Source organism: Epinephelus moara, chromosome 19, assembly GCF_006386435.1.
Source record: "Epinephelus moara isolate mb chromosome 19, YSFRI_EMoa_1.0, whole genome shotgun sequence".
Classification (NCBI taxonomy): Eukaryota; Metazoa; Chordata; class Actinopteri; order Perciformes; family Serranidae; genus Epinephelus; species Epinephelus moara.
The window spans coordinates 16,009,173-16,024,684 of record NC_065524.1 but is presented as its reverse complement, the minus strand read 5'-3'; the positions used below and the strand labels follow the sequence as shown (position 1 = coordinate 16,024,684).

At 42.6% G+C, this 15,512-nt stretch overlaps 1 protein-coding gene across 3 annotated transcripts in view; it reads right to left on the bottom strand.

Moving 5' to 3' along the window:
- macrod2 (mono-ADP ribosylhydrolase 2) overlaps positions 1-15,512 on the bottom strand; it is a 468,001-nt gene that overhangs the window by 28,752 nt on the left and 423,737 nt on the right. For all 3 annotated transcript variants that reach the window (XM_050070646.1, XM_050070648.1, XM_050070649.1), the window contains exons 10-11: positions 8,637-8,675; positions 6,894-6,953 (exon numbers count right to left, since the gene is read on the bottom strand). In XM_050070646.1, the coding sequence (XP_049926603.1) occupies positions 6,894-6,953; positions 8,637-8,675 (99 nt within the window). The remainder of the gene's footprint in view (positions 1-6,893; positions 6,954-8,636; positions 8,676-15,512) is intronic.

The window sequence follows — 15,512 nt, the reverse complement described above, 5'->3', positions numbered from 1 at the left end:
TGTTTCAAATGTGTATCAGTAGGAACTAGGTACAAAGAGTGGATCCAGAGTAAGGGCTCTGACACATAAAGCCGACAGTGGGCCATCTGAGCTTCTGCCACCTTTGTTTTTGGAGTGTGCCCCGTATCATTGGCAATAGTTGGCCCTTGTTGGCTGTTTTCGGCCAATTAAGCATGTTGATTAGGCATCAGAGGTGGCAAAGCCAATCAGTGAGAAAAATCAACTGGCAGTTGAGCTCAGTGCGTGAGAAGTGCCATGGAAGTGAGGAAAGTAAACAAAGTAACAAAGTAAACTGCTAAAATCGAGAGGGGGTGAAATCAAGAGACTACCACCAGCTGCTGGTTTTGAGTTACTTCCTCTCAGGCAGGCGCAGAATGTACATGCTAGTTGGCCATTGGCTGTGGTCTTTGCAGTGTGTTCAAGTGCAACTTTGTGTCCGTGACCCAGGCGATGTGAGGTGACACAACAGTCAGTCTTTGAGCCACTAGTTCTTTGATGTCTGTTTGGTGTGTCTGGGCCTTAAAGGAGTCTATAGCCATGCTAGCAGCTCTATCAGCCTGTAGCTAGGCACAGCAGTACTTTGAGCTAAATGCTAACATTAGCATGCTTCAGTGTATGTCCTTGTATTAGTCTGTGTCCCCTCTCTAAATTTGGAAATTTTTGCAGGTACTTGAAGGCAGCGCAAGCAGAACTTTGCTTTTTTCCATTCAGCAGCATTTGTGGAGTTTTGAGTTGTGGGGTGAATAACTCATTAGTTGAGCCGATCACAGCTGATCAGATCAGATCAGATTGATATATGAGAGAAACAGCTGTTTGTTAGTGACAGGAAACTTTAGAACCACCGCACTGAAAGTTAAGTTTCACTTTTCACTGCGTCTGATGTTCTGCTGCTCTGCCTGGGCTCTCCATCTGTGGAGCAAATAATAACCGAATTGTGGAATGTGGCAGCATATGTTTTAATCGTGGTAGCCCGCCACAAATAAATGAATGTTTAGGAAACCCAGTACTTAAATGCATGCATACAGTGACAATGCTAGCATGTTGACATTAGCAGGTAACATTGTACTGTTTACCATGCAAATGATTGTAGTATAGTATCGTATATTATAGTATAGTGAATATAGTACTATCCACATAGTGGATGGTATCACTACTATACTGTGAACTTGAACTATTAACATGATGCTTACAAGTATCATGTTTCATGTAATCCATGAAAAAATATTTGACGAGGGGGCCTTGTTTTCTACACTGAAGAATGACACTCATCATACTGTAGCCTACATACAGACATCATACTGGCTAACCAACCTTAAATTGTCATGAAAGTATCTGCCTAACTAATCTACCCAAAGAACATGTCAAAATGTGTCCAGTGTATACACCAAAGACAGATTTCAGTTGAACATAAAACAAATTTAATCCCTGCATCATATCTGTTACCCCCACCCTCCTCGCCCCTTTTCTCACTCTCGCATATTCTTAGACACACACACAGACACACAAATAAACCAATGACATTTGGGACAAATTGAGTAAATGAAAGCCATGACACCAATAAGGGAACATGCTATACAATGGCTATTGTGCAGCTTCTATAATTGCTTTTTTAACAAGCTGTAGAGAGAAACCATTTTTTCATATCTTTGCAATTTTGCCCTGCACTCAGAACAATAAAAATGCCAGCCTCTATTAAATGGGGAAAAGGCCAGTTCTACCAGTGCTGCATGTTTTACTCAAGTGCCTCTGTCCATCACGCAGAACGCTGGTGACACACAGTAGATGGCAATCCTTTCGATTAATCATGACTGGCATTTTGAGATGGAGCCACAGACAGGGCTGAAAAGAATACTTCATTGGGAAAAGCAGGTTAAGATGAATGCCTCGCTGGTCATGAGGTCACCCTAAACCTTTCTTCTGCGTTTAAAAATTATGCATGGCTGCTGTATCTGTCTAAAGTGATCCCAAACAACAATATATCAGATACGACAAAAGGCTGGATGTAATTTCCTCCCTGTTATTTGATCATTCGTATTTGGCTTATTGAATGGAACAGTGTTCAATTTGTGATAAAGGATGTTAAGGGACAGATTGTGGATAAACACACACACACACTCACACACAAATGAGACAACAAAAGATTCTATGTAGGGCAGATGTGTTTTATAATGGATCCAAGTTAAGTTCAATTACAACAGTGTCTCTCTCTCACGAAGTAAAATCCCAACCAGCACCTCAAGTCTCACTCATGTCCTCCAAACAGCAGGTGGCAGCATTGTCACAGCTTTCCTACCCAGTCCTCACTGTACTGTAGAGCCTTCTCTGTGAGTCAGGGTCTACCATACTTCACACAGAAGGGCTCCAGCCGAAGTCCTCACCTCACGACTTTTAGTGTTAATACTCCCGTAAATTCCACTTTCAGAAATATAGTAGAGACTAAAAGGCAATTTTAGACACTCGCCTGCACTCGTGTTGAATGAGCGACAGCGCTGTGGTGTTTTTTTCCTGAATAAAATGTTAGTCTCACACACACTTAAATGATTTATTTATGTCAACATCAGATTCAGGAGCACAGTATCAGAAATACATAAACTATTTAGATGTTGATATGCAACCTTCCCTGTGTGTCCTACTTGCATGACCGTTGAGTAAACACCAACTACAGATGATATTTCCTAGGAGGTAAAAGCAGTATCTCATGTTTAGGAATGAATAGGAATGTGAACAAGTTAACTTGCACACACACACACACACACTCACACACACCCAAGCTATGCTCTATCTCTTCCCCCAGCCCTGTCTCCTTTTGCTTCCATTAAAGCAAACTGGAGCAAAGGACAAAAAAGATTAAAAAAACAGGGAAATGTGAAAAATTCATGAGACATGTGTAAAGGAAAAAGGGCTCTGAGATGACCAACAGCTATCATTCAAAGACCTTTTGCATGTGAAATGTGTGTGTGCTAGTAAAGTGCAAGTGTGCCTGTGGGCGATGCTTGACGGGGTGCCACGGTGTAAAAGACGGCATCCCGTGGAGAGGCTCACTGTCTGTCCACACATAGCGTTATTAATCTGCATGTCCATCCACGCTCCGTGCCATCTTTCACCATCTCCCCCTCTCTTCCTCAAATCTTTCCCAGAAAGCTCGAGCATGCCAGGCAAACAGACCCAGCCAGGCATTGATTCCTGGCGCAATGTTCACATGTTACTGTGCCCTGTGACATCCACTAATCTCACTAATACCAATCTGATATCAAATAATAGACAGTGTGGGGCTGCCTGCCAACTCAGGTGTACTCTAAAGAGACTGTTCTCCACCCTGGACCTCTGTGCCAACATTCGTCTCTGTGTCTCACCCACCCTCTCCCACTCTTGTCTTTCTTCTTTCTATAGCTCGCAGCATCTGCATGCTGTGCTTATGTTTCATGTGGATTACATCACAACACAGCTCATCACACACACACACACAGTTAATCTGTGACCCTCTTTTGCAAATACACTTCGAGGGTTGTTTGTAGTTAACGAGGGATCGCGTATTGGCCTCTTTTGAAGAAGAGTTGAAATACTGTTTCTCAAATCTGAACAACTCCCCTGTTGTGTTGGTCTTAAAGGGACAGTTCATCCCAAAAGCAAAAATACACATTTTTCTTCTTACCTGTAGTGCTTTTAATCAATCTAAATTTTGTTTTGGTGTAAGTTGCTGAGTGTTGGAGATATCGGCCTCAGAGATGTCTGCCTTCTCTTTAATATAATGGAATAGATGGCTCAAAGTGCCAAAAGAAAAAAAGACACATTTGAAAAACACAACAGCAATGTTTCTTCCCAGAAACCCTGACCTAGTTACTCAAGATAATCCACAGACTTTGTTATTATTGTGCAGAAGGAAGCGTACACGTAGTCATAGACGGGACGCTTGTGACAGCAAAAGTGGTGAACATTAAAGCCGTCCTCCTCGGCTGAGCTGTAGCATTAGCAACATTAGCTAGCTCAGTGGTGCCAGGTGAGGCAGCAGTAGATGCACTATTTCTTCTGCATGATAATATGGTTGGCAGATGTAGTTCAGTAGGAAGAAAATAGTTTCGACAAGAAACTGCTCACAACAAGGTCTGTGGATTATCTTGAGTAACCAGGTCATGGTTTCTGGAAAGAGACATAAGCCCCTTTTCCACTGCAGGGACTTTTATCAATTACCTGGGATTTTGAAAATCCACCGAAATTTACCCGGGTAAAAAACTTTCCCTCAATCCCAAACTTTCCCTGAAAAAAGTACCTAGTAGGGGGGTAGGACTTTTCAGATTACCCGGAAGTCTTGAGGGGCGGGGCTGTTTGCTGAAGAACGCTGATTGGTGGAACACACACTTGCAGCGTTCCGCACTTCCTGGCACGGGCAGCCGCTGCAAACTTTATTTTGTTTCTACAAGCTTCACTTTGTTTGTGTTTTGATTAAGGATGGGTACTGAAACCCGGTACTAAATTAGCCCTGGGGTTAAATTATCAAAGACCGTATTGATAAGTGCTAACGGTATCGGTTCTCCTCTGCGCTCTGTGCTGGCGCTGAACTCCTCCACATACACACACACACACACACACACACACACACACACACTGATGCGACACGGTAACCGGTGAACAACCGAGCGGCCGCGGTGGAAACAAAGTGAAGGGGATCTTGAAAATGAGTCAAGTTAACGGCAGCTACACTCGTTACTGTAAGTGTATCGTAAAATACTTTTAAACTTAGCTGCTGGCTGAGACAAACAGCCCCAACTCTCTCTACCAGCACTATGTTACCAGTAAACAAGCTGGTGGAGCCAAATACAGGGCACACGCCGAATCAGCTACGTCATCATGCTAATTTGAATACATTTTCCGGAGCTTTGAGGTGTGGTGGAAACGCAGATTACCAGGAATTCTTTTACCCAGGTAAACAAATTCCTGGTAATAAAAGTTCCTGGAAATGTTGGTGGAAAAGAGGCTATTGTTGATGAGTTTGGCACTTTGAGTACCACAAGCTGAGTGCCATCTAGCTCCATTATATTTGAGAGAAGGCAGACATCTCTATGGCACCATCTGCAACTCACACCAAAACAATCTAGATTGAGAAACAGCACAACAGGTAAAAGGAAAATATGTACGGGGTGAAGTGAATTTAAATAATACTTGAAGATTGAAAAGTCTCATGAAAGTAGGACATTTATTAAAGATTTATGAGCCATAAGTGTTTAGAAAAGACAAGGAACAAAGTGACAAAAGCAATACATAGTATATTAACATTCAAAAAAGTAGAATAAGAAAATACACAGTAACATAATATGAGGCATGCTTTGATGTTTATATAATAAGATGGAGAAGCTGCTGTCTTGATTGAATGGTTAGTTGTACCACAGGTTATGTGCTGTTTTACATAGTTGGGTATTTGTGTTAATTGTATGCTTTTTTACTATTTTCTTCTTTCAGCCCACTGAGGCAGAAGAGGCATTTTACTCGTGTGAAGTTGCAGTAGTAGCAGTTGCTGTGTGTGGGACAGAACAGCCCTATAATTACCTTTAGTCCACTAACCAGTGTGTTTATCGTGGAACAGCAGTGGAGAAAACCTTTCAAAGAATGCTTTCTCTTCATCATGTGCCGTTGCTAAAACACCCTCATATCTGACCCATGGACTGAGAAGAGTGAATCCCCCTGAGGAGAGTGATGGATGTGATGGATCGCACTGAGGCATATTGACAGACACACTCCACCAACTGTGCTGCAGCATAATTTATTCTAAAAAGTGCTCCACATATTATATCGACCATACCAAATAGGTGACCTGCTTTGCTGGCTCTATAGACAAGATGGTGAAAAATAGTGTGTTTTTGTTAAAACACTGGTGTACAGAGGTTGTAGAGACTCCCAGGCATCTTGTGTCTGTCTCTCACATATGACAGTCTGTTTTTGGAGCTCATGTTTCCTCTGCTCTGTGCTATCTTGACATCTGAGTGTTTTCTATGATTAATCCTTCCTATGTGCTACATTGAACCAGACCTAACCTTTACAGTGCAGGCAGTACAAAATCATTTCATTCCTTTCCTGTGAGAGAGGTTGTCTCAAGGACTGAGTGTTCCCATGCTAGAAAGCTGTGCCAAGGCCTTTTGTGAATGGATTAGTTACTATTAAGCTGCCGGGCCTGATAAATTAGGATTTATAAAGATTATTACAAAATACTTATGCCCTCCTAATGCTGGTGATTGAATTTGTGAATCATATTGAATTACTGCTGTGGATTATAGAAAGGTATGTTGAATAGGCAGGGAGAAATGACTTATTGTGCTTTGTTTAACAACGCAGAATGTATTGACGCCCTTGAAGTGTCTGTGCTATCTAGTCCAGCCTCTCACAATCAGCCGAGGACCCGTTTCCCCAAAGAAAACAACCATGACTGCTATCTTCAAAAATTCCCTGCAACCTTAAGGCTTGAAGACAAATGGATGGTGTACGATTTTAATTGCCTACTAACACCCTCCAGTGTAAGAATCTAATTATCTTTGGTCCATCGTATCGGAGAAGCCTATAACTGTTTCAATATTACACATCCAAAGGGGCTGAAACTGCAGAATAGCCAGATAATGGCTTCTTAAACAAGTTTGCCTCTAAGAAAACATTCTTTTAAAAAAGACCAAGCTTCATCTTGTATTCATTTCCCCAAAGAGGAACTTGGCACCAGAGAGCAAGAGATTACCGACCAAGAACACACTCCATTACTTCAAACACACAAAACAAATTAATATGTAAACACATATCAATGTGCATTGTTTCCTCCACTAGCTACTTGGCATGTCCAAAACATGCAGTCATCATGAATAAAATACAAACAAACACACATGCATGCAATCACACACACTCACAAATAGGCTTACCTCTGTTACTGTCTTCACTTTCTTCCTTGGTTGTGGATTTCGTGGATGGCGGTGTGTTATCTATAAATAAACAAAAATAAATGGTGATTTACAGACGGGGGAGTGACACATCGTTATCCCCCAACGGCATCAGGATGCGAAGGGCGTGATTCCTTGTCAATTTGAACTGCTAGATGAGAGACGGTGAAAGACTTTTGGCAAGCCAAACTCATCCCAGCAGTGATTATTCTAACTTGGCCATTCTGCATCGGCCGACCACGCTACACGAGCCTATGGGGGAACTCAATGGCTCTTACACTGTTTTGTTTTATACCTGCCTGACAAAAAAAATGACTCCTGTGGGAGAGAAAGGGAAGAATGTGAGGCTTTGAGACCAACTCCAGAGCACAGTCTGAGACAAAAGCATCATTCCATGTGAGAATGGCAGTCATTCGAACCTTTGAATAGGCTCCAGGCTGCACTGATTCAAACTCTGGCTGATGGAGCTGAATAAAAGGCCAGTCCTTGGCACCGACGCAGAGGCCCATCAAACAAGGCCAAACTGGACCGGGGCAGGGCTGGCATGATGATACAACAGAGCTACGAATTATCAGGGGTTTTTCCAGTTGGCTTGATGTGGTCTGGTGCTATGTTATTATGGAGTATGCAGTGTAAAATAGCTGGTGAGAAACGCGACAGAAAACAGCGTAGTCGCTCAGGCGCTAACAACAGGACAAACTCTCAAATGCAGTTCCTCTCAGCCAAGTCTTTATGATTTAGCCATTACGTGCACATTGTTTCACTCTGGAATATCACATTTTACAGTGCACTTATAAAACAGCCCTTTTATGTTCACCCAAAATGGAATCTCATTGAAAACACAGATGCGTGTAATTGGCAAATCATGGGGGTAACTTTGGGAGGAAAAACATTTTGATAGCACCCTGGGTTCTACATCTGCGGTAATCTGAACACTTCCTTTCGACAGACAGTAAAACTAACATTGCTCTCTGCTTAGTTGGTCGCACGTGTACTATGACGTCTTCAAGGGCCAAAGCCATTAGATCCCCTCATACTCGTAAAGAAAACTCACCATCAGGTGTTTTCTTAGGCCTACTGTACCTTGGAGAACACTGCTACAGGCAGTACATTTCATCAAACATTTCATAAAAATGATTTTTTTTTGTCTAAGGAGAAAAATAATTGACTGCTGCTCAACTCTTTTGTTCTCCCTATTCAAATAATACACACACCTCCATTAGGCTTTCTGTTCAAGCCATTGCTTAGTCCAGACATCAGCGCACAGACAAATGTCAATAGTTTATCCTGATAAGTAGTATCTGGGAGTTTCAGGCCGTGTGCCAAGATGGTGCGGTGATAAAAGCATTATGCGCTGACAGTTGTGTTTGTGCCACCGCCTGGCACATGCTGCGGAGGGATGCTGCTCTGCTGTTTTTTTGTCACTCGCTTTAGGTGGTCTGAAGGCATTGTGCCCGTAAGCCGGATGAAGAGAATGGTGTTGGGAATTAGCTGTGGATATAAGCTCTTGTAATGTAATGTACCTGACATGGAGTATTTTTAACTGCGATGTGTCAGGCCCGGGATTCAACTTGTCACCAAATGAATAAACATTCAATTTCATCTGCTGCATAAAACCTGGCAAATCACTGTCACCAGTTGAAGCTACGCCACTCACTCAGCCTCTGTGTGCTTTAATGGAGGTGTTAAGGTGAAAAGGCAACCATGAAATATTCTGTCACTCACCTCCCTTCAGCTGCTCCTCTGTAACCTCCATGTCATTGTCTGGCAGAGGGGAGAAAGACAGCGTGTCAAACCATGCTATTTTATATTGTACGATACAGCTCGTCTCCTTGATTATAATGTTAGAGCACAGATATTTTGATGCCATACTGCTGTGTACTCTGCTTAAACCAGTCAACCACTGAAACTAAAACCTGGAGTGTTTGCTCAGAATGTGATTGAAATATGAATTATTCTTTTGGTACAAAAAGAAAAACCCATCTCATTCACATGCCTAAAAGCCTGCTGTTGAAACTCTTTCACCTCCTCCTTCAAAACCAGCTGCCATGCCCCCAGATCTTACCCTTCACAGCCTCCCTCGATTCCTTCACCAGACGGCCTTGGATCTAGTGAGTTATTACACCAAATGACTGTGCATGCGGGTGTGTGTTTCAGGGGGTCACATTCATGAGACATTCTTTTTCAATTAAACCTATACTGGTAGGCTCAGCATAAATGGCACAAAACCTCCTATTTCCTCAAATTACAAGGACTGCAGGCTGGGGTGGACAACTGTGCCTTCAAAAAAAAAAATCCCTTTGATTTTCTCTTCTTCTCTCTATATGTCTATTGTGCGAGACAGACTGTGTGAACCAAAGGTGTTTCTGGGTGGATGAGTTGAGTTGCACAGTGGGAGATGAGAGGGAGCCGCTGGATGCTGCTTCAGGAGGAGCTGCAGTGTGAGAGATGGGGAGAGAGGAGCTGGGGATGCTTGCTCACAGATCCTGGCTCCCATCACACAAACACACACTCAGATCTCAGCATGCCAACATTCTTTGAGTCATGCCACTATACACTATATACATAAATCTGTGTAAAGCATGTGTGCGGTTACGTTTTAATATGCATGTTCCAATGTGTGAGGGCACATCTCTGACTATGTGTATGGCTGTGCATGAGTCTGAGCAATGATTGCGCTTTGGTTAACAAGCAAAGGCAAGAGTTAGCTTTGATGAAAGGCTGTTGTCATCTGTTCTGTAGAAGTGTAACCATCAGAGCTCCCAGTGGATCCAGCGACAGACTTTTCTTTTGTATAACACTGAATAAAAGGGTACAGTGCATTAATCTAACCTTGCTTGGGGAAACAAAGCACGGGCCCACTGATACAGTATAACAATAGTGCAAGAATGGAAACATGGGATGTCTCAGCTACTGCCACATGCTATGACATTATTACCACCACACTGCTGTCAGCACAGGAAATGTATGTAACGTAGTTTAGAATAACAATATATGACACCCTTATTTCTTTCCTTTTTTCCTTCTAGGGGTAAAGACAACACAATGGTGCGGTGAGATTCACACGAGGGATTGCTTGATCTTTGAATGAACAAAAGCTATTATTATATGAAAAAGATGAGAAACTATCAGCTGTTCAATAGTTTGACATTTTGGGGAAAGTACTCATTTGTCTCCTTTCCGAGGGTTAGATGAGAGGATCAATGCCACTCTCATGTCTGTGTGCTAAATATGAAACTAGAGCATCAGTAGCTCAAAAGCTCGCTAATTAACATTATATGTCCTGGCTTCTCCACTGGTTGCTTGGCAACCTCACAGCCATGACAGAAATCCAGAAAGTCACTGCGCCCGGCCAAGAAATGGTCCAGCACATCAAACCCTGTACAACTACAACTTGTTTTTCCACTTTGGTTTATGTACAGATTAAACAAAAAATGTAACGCAACAGACCGGACCATCATCGCCAAGGCCGCGCCCTCTTCTGGGGGAAGGAAATGCACTGTGACATATGGAGAAAAACAGGAAAATGCCAAAGCTTTCACATGAGATTTGAAGCACCCACAAGATAGTAGAATTTTCACTGGCAGTGAGGTAAATGGCTAAACAATGCTGGTGACAGTACATTCATACAGTACAGCAGCATCACATTGTCGTCACATTAGTTGGCTACTAACAGGTTGATTATTTACAGAAACGGTCAGCCTCATGATACCTTATAATTAGATCGAATATGCGTCAATGTCTGCCTCAGCAATATACAGTCACTGTGTTGGTCATTGATCGAATTGCATGGGGGAAGACTGAGGGGGCATGACGCCAATCAACCTTCATTTGTTAAGGTATCACAAACGAGCAGGTTCAGACAAGGTGGCAAAACAATTATTGATGTCTATCAAACAAAAGTTTGGTTGACAAGAAATAAATGCATACAAACGTATCAAAATTACAATCCAAACACGTCAAATTACGTTGACATCTAAAGAAACTTTGGTTTTCCAACCCCCAAAGAGGGGGGAGCCTTGATGTTTGAAGTACTCCTATGTGCCGGTTTGGTCTGTATAACGTGAGCTCTAGAGGTGCTTTTAGCCATTCTTTGTTTGTACTTTAGACAGAGCCAGTCTAGCTGTTCCCCCTGCTTCAAGTCTTTATGCTAAGCTTAGCAAACTGTCTCACAGTGGTATCGATCCTCACATCTAAATCTTGGAAAGACATATTGATCTTTTCATCAAATTCTTGACAAGAAAGTAAAAGAACTATTCCTCCAAGTAACTTTTTTTCTGTACTCACATATTGGAACAGCTTGGCATTATGTGAGGGATGGTTCAGACAAAGTTAGCTTTAAAGTTTCAAACTGTACCGCAAGCAAGTTCTAAATCTCTATATTATCAGGAAGTATCCATGTTTAGCCAATACTCTACATATCGATAACCAGGTATATGTACATTTTTTTCATGTCTGTGATTTATGCACATGCATGTGAGCATTTTCACATGTGATAAGCTAAACTGAATCCTCATATCTGCCAAAGCTGACTGAGAGTCTCTGAGCCACTGTGCTTTTTGACAATCACATCACTAACACACCATGGTCCTCTCATTTCCCTGCCCCGAGGGACAGCCTCATGAGAGCAACACAGACTTCATTTACACCCCTCTTGGAGTTCCCGTAGCCCTTCATATCCTCTGTCCACATATTACATGGGTATGATAGAAGCTTGTCCATATCACAGCTTTACATCTTCCAAAGCAGTGGGGGGTTTGAGGGAATGCTTCATCTGTGTGGTAGGTGTGTGGGTTGTGGGACTGGGAGTATGGAGTGTATTAAGAGCCATGTAAACAAATGTCAATCGGAAAGTCAGTGAAACAGTTGGGGAGAATGCAGCAGCCCCTGCAGATCTGTGGGCTGTGTTAATATTGTCAGCACTGTGGCTGATTGAGGGGAAGAAGAGATGGAGCCCAGCTTGTGGGCAGCCACCCGGATCATATTAGTGAAGAAGTGTACCCAGAATCAATTTCAACATGCTTTTACTCTCTACAACCACAGCTGGCTGACTGCTTCCATGCTCGCAAATAATGCGTGCCAAGGCAAGCATGTGGTCAATCACGATTTATGAACCAAACTGAATACTTAATAGATTCATGTCATATGATTGCATTGCATTGATTAAACACAGTCAATTAATGATTATACTTAATCTAGAAAAAAAGAACCTATAAGTGCAACCATGGTAATTCCTTGAAATTTTCCGGCTGCTGTCTCTAGGTGCGCGTATTATTCCTTCAAATGATTCAAACACTGATGGTCCACTTAACCAGATAGAGAGGCTGTCATAGCACCTTTGAGATGTATACAGTTTATAGCTTTTCAATGTAATGAATAGGTCATTATATCACTGGTTATGAGCTCAGTTGTCGAGGTGGGTAATGGATGGTGAATGGTACCACTGAGGCAAAAGCTTTACGTATAGTTGCTGTGTGTATTAGCTTGTTAGTCTATTTGCATATTTTAGTATTTGTGTGTTTGAGAGGCCTCCTTTAGAAAACATATGAGCTGGCATACATTCATACATTAAAAAAGACCTTTGCTCATCAGGGCTGTCGAAATTGGTCAAATATTGCATTTGACTATTCCCTCTGGCAAAACATGTAGGCTCAAACCATTCGAATATCTATTACGTCCATAAGAGGTGGCATTCCGGACATCTAGCCATGCTCATTTGTAGGCATATTTTCAAGATGTGCCCTCATGTTGCAAGTGTTGAATGGCAGGCTAACTGCAGCTTACATAGCTTACATACATCTTTATCTCAAAGTTCCACAATTTTCCGGTCTACTGATTGAATTTGAAGTATTTCCAAATTGAGCCTTTAGATTGCTTTGAGTGCACATCACTCTCTACGGCTGACTTCTCTGCCATCATTACCATACGGTACATTGTTGTTGAATTATTTGCTCGTTCAGCTCAACCAACATTTCATTTTCAATCAGTGAAAGTCGCGTTGTGTGACTCCGGTCATGCAGTAAATTTACTGTCTAGACTGTATAAAAATAATGGACGCAGCCACCGTGATGTCACCCATTTTAAAACCTTGAGTTTGGCAGTTTGGCCAATGCCATCTTGGATTTTTGGAGCCAGATGCCAGGTGACTTTATTTGGACAAGAGGGTGGAGCTGTGGAGGAGCAAGATGTCACTCGGATATATGGACTGTGGTGACCCCTCGCAGACAGCATGTCTCTCAAAGCAGCCATGCCTTAACAAAATGTAAACAGGTGACTTCTGTAAAAATTCCCCTCCTGTGCAGATGTCATGAACGGGGAAATTAGTAATTGAGACCAAAACTGTTTTTTATACCAGGCTGTAAACATATTTATTTCTGCTTTAAAGCTGGCTTATTATCATATGGGACTTGCGTTTGGAGCCAGCCCCAAGTGGCCATTCATGGAACTGCAGTTTTTTGCACTTTGCATTGATTATTCAGCCCTGGAGATTGCTGCTTGCGTCAGTGCAGCAGCCTAGGCCTAGCCTACGCGTGAACTTGTGATGCAGAAAGCCACAGCAGTGCTGCTGTAATATTCACAGTGAAATGTATGTTTAAAAAAAAATAAAAATATATATATAATTATATGTAGAATATTCATTGACAGCCCTATTGCTCATCAAACAGCAGCTCCTCTGGTAAAGAATCCACAGTCATTTGTTCTATTTTTTCACTGTGATGCCAATGTTGTAATATTCATTCAATAGTTTCGACTTCGGTATTACTTCCTGTTTTATATGTATGTGTCTTTGTCCGGTGTGCCTGTTTGCTGATGTGCATGAGTATTCTTGTCAGCACAGGCCATTTTTCAGTTTCCCTCTTCTGCAGAGATGTAACCATATTTTGGCTCTCTCATAGTGACAGCTTGTGGGAATGCACATTGTAATAAAGCAATTTCCTGTATGCAAATGTCCTGTTTACATGTTCCTGCTCCAGTCATTGTCACTTGACAGATTGCTTGAATATGAGGAAAGCAGCTATACAATGAAAAATGAGAATAGTAAGACTTCAATAAAAATCTATTGTGCCTATTCTCAGCTCTAGACAAGCTTGAAACCGATGTCACAGGGAAGATCTTGAGTTTCACTCGGCCACACATACAAATTACAGAGAGATCAAGGCCACTATTCACGACGGCTGCTTAACAGCTTGCTGATAGAGGAGGCAGTGGAGAAGCTTCTCCTTGATATAATGAGGAAGACTGATAGAAAGTGGAGGGATGAGGTAATGGCTCAGTGACATGGGAACAAGGAGAGTTGTAAGTGAGAATGAGTGAGGAGGAGAGGGAGCGAGAATATGGGGGATCGACGTGACAGAGGGTTATTAAAAGCGGTAGCATGTTGCAGGAGACAGAATGGTCTCAGGCCTCTGTGTGATGCAGTCAGCGCTGCCGCAAGATCTACCTGACTGTCTGTCTCTAGCAGTGAGGATGATGGGATGTTCAGAAAGCGTATGAGCACACCTGCAGAGCTAATTCACAGCCTCTGATTCACTACTGCCACTCTGCGCAGGCTAAATGCACGTCTTTTCACACTACGGGGTTATGCATTCCCTACATGGTGCAATCATACCAATCAGCATTTCTTTCTTTAAAGCACACCTACTGTTAAACTCATCTACGTGTTGCAGCCTGATGGATAAAATATACGAATTCCCTCCCTTACCTTAGCGTCTAGTCTACGATCACAGCACCAGTAATTATGTTATCTTTGAATCATCCTCATGGAACATCTTAAACGAGCTGTTGTTTTCATAGAGAGATGACGGTAAAAGCTTTGAATGAACACATGAGGTGAAAGACTGGAGCAGGTGTAGGCGAACATGTGTAAAAAAAACAAACAAACACGTCAACCTCATTCCAGACTATGACCCTCAGTGGGAATGTCACACTTATTTAGCCACTTGATCTATAATGGAACTAATATCCTCTCCAGCCCACACATGCACACAGAGCAGTGATAAAGGTGGCTCTGACCCTAGAGGTCAGAGGGCACATGACAGGTGAGACACTGTGATGAGGAAAAGCACTCGGGCTGGCATCATGATGCGTGCTGTGGTAGCCTTCTGGAACGACCCCACATTTAATCAAAGGCTGGCCTCTGCCTCCCTCATTAGCAACTCATTGCATGATGGTAAACAATAGTTTTTAAAGAGTTATCCTCTAATAATGTGGCTCTCCAGAACTTTTCTGATTTCCCTTTGTGGCACGCACAGAGCCTGTTGTTTTGTCTCCACTCTGTTCCCAGTCGTGGATAGAGATATAGGGCATTTATCCGCTGACAGCACTTGTAAATGGCGAGAGTGATAACTGGAGAACAACAGCTCCAGATTCTCATCTCAGAGCACTAATATGATGAGACGGGTGCTGGGTGCACAGGGGCAGGCATTATAATTAAGGTCTCTCCCCAGAATGTAATCTTTCAGGGTAGAGCCTGGGCGGGGAGCGGGACAGATGACGGGGAGCGCAGGGGGAACAAAACACTCTCCATCTGGGAGCAGCGAGATGAAGGCCTGAGAGCTGGTATTCCGTTGGGGAGGTGGGGAGGGAAAAGTGAGGTAAATG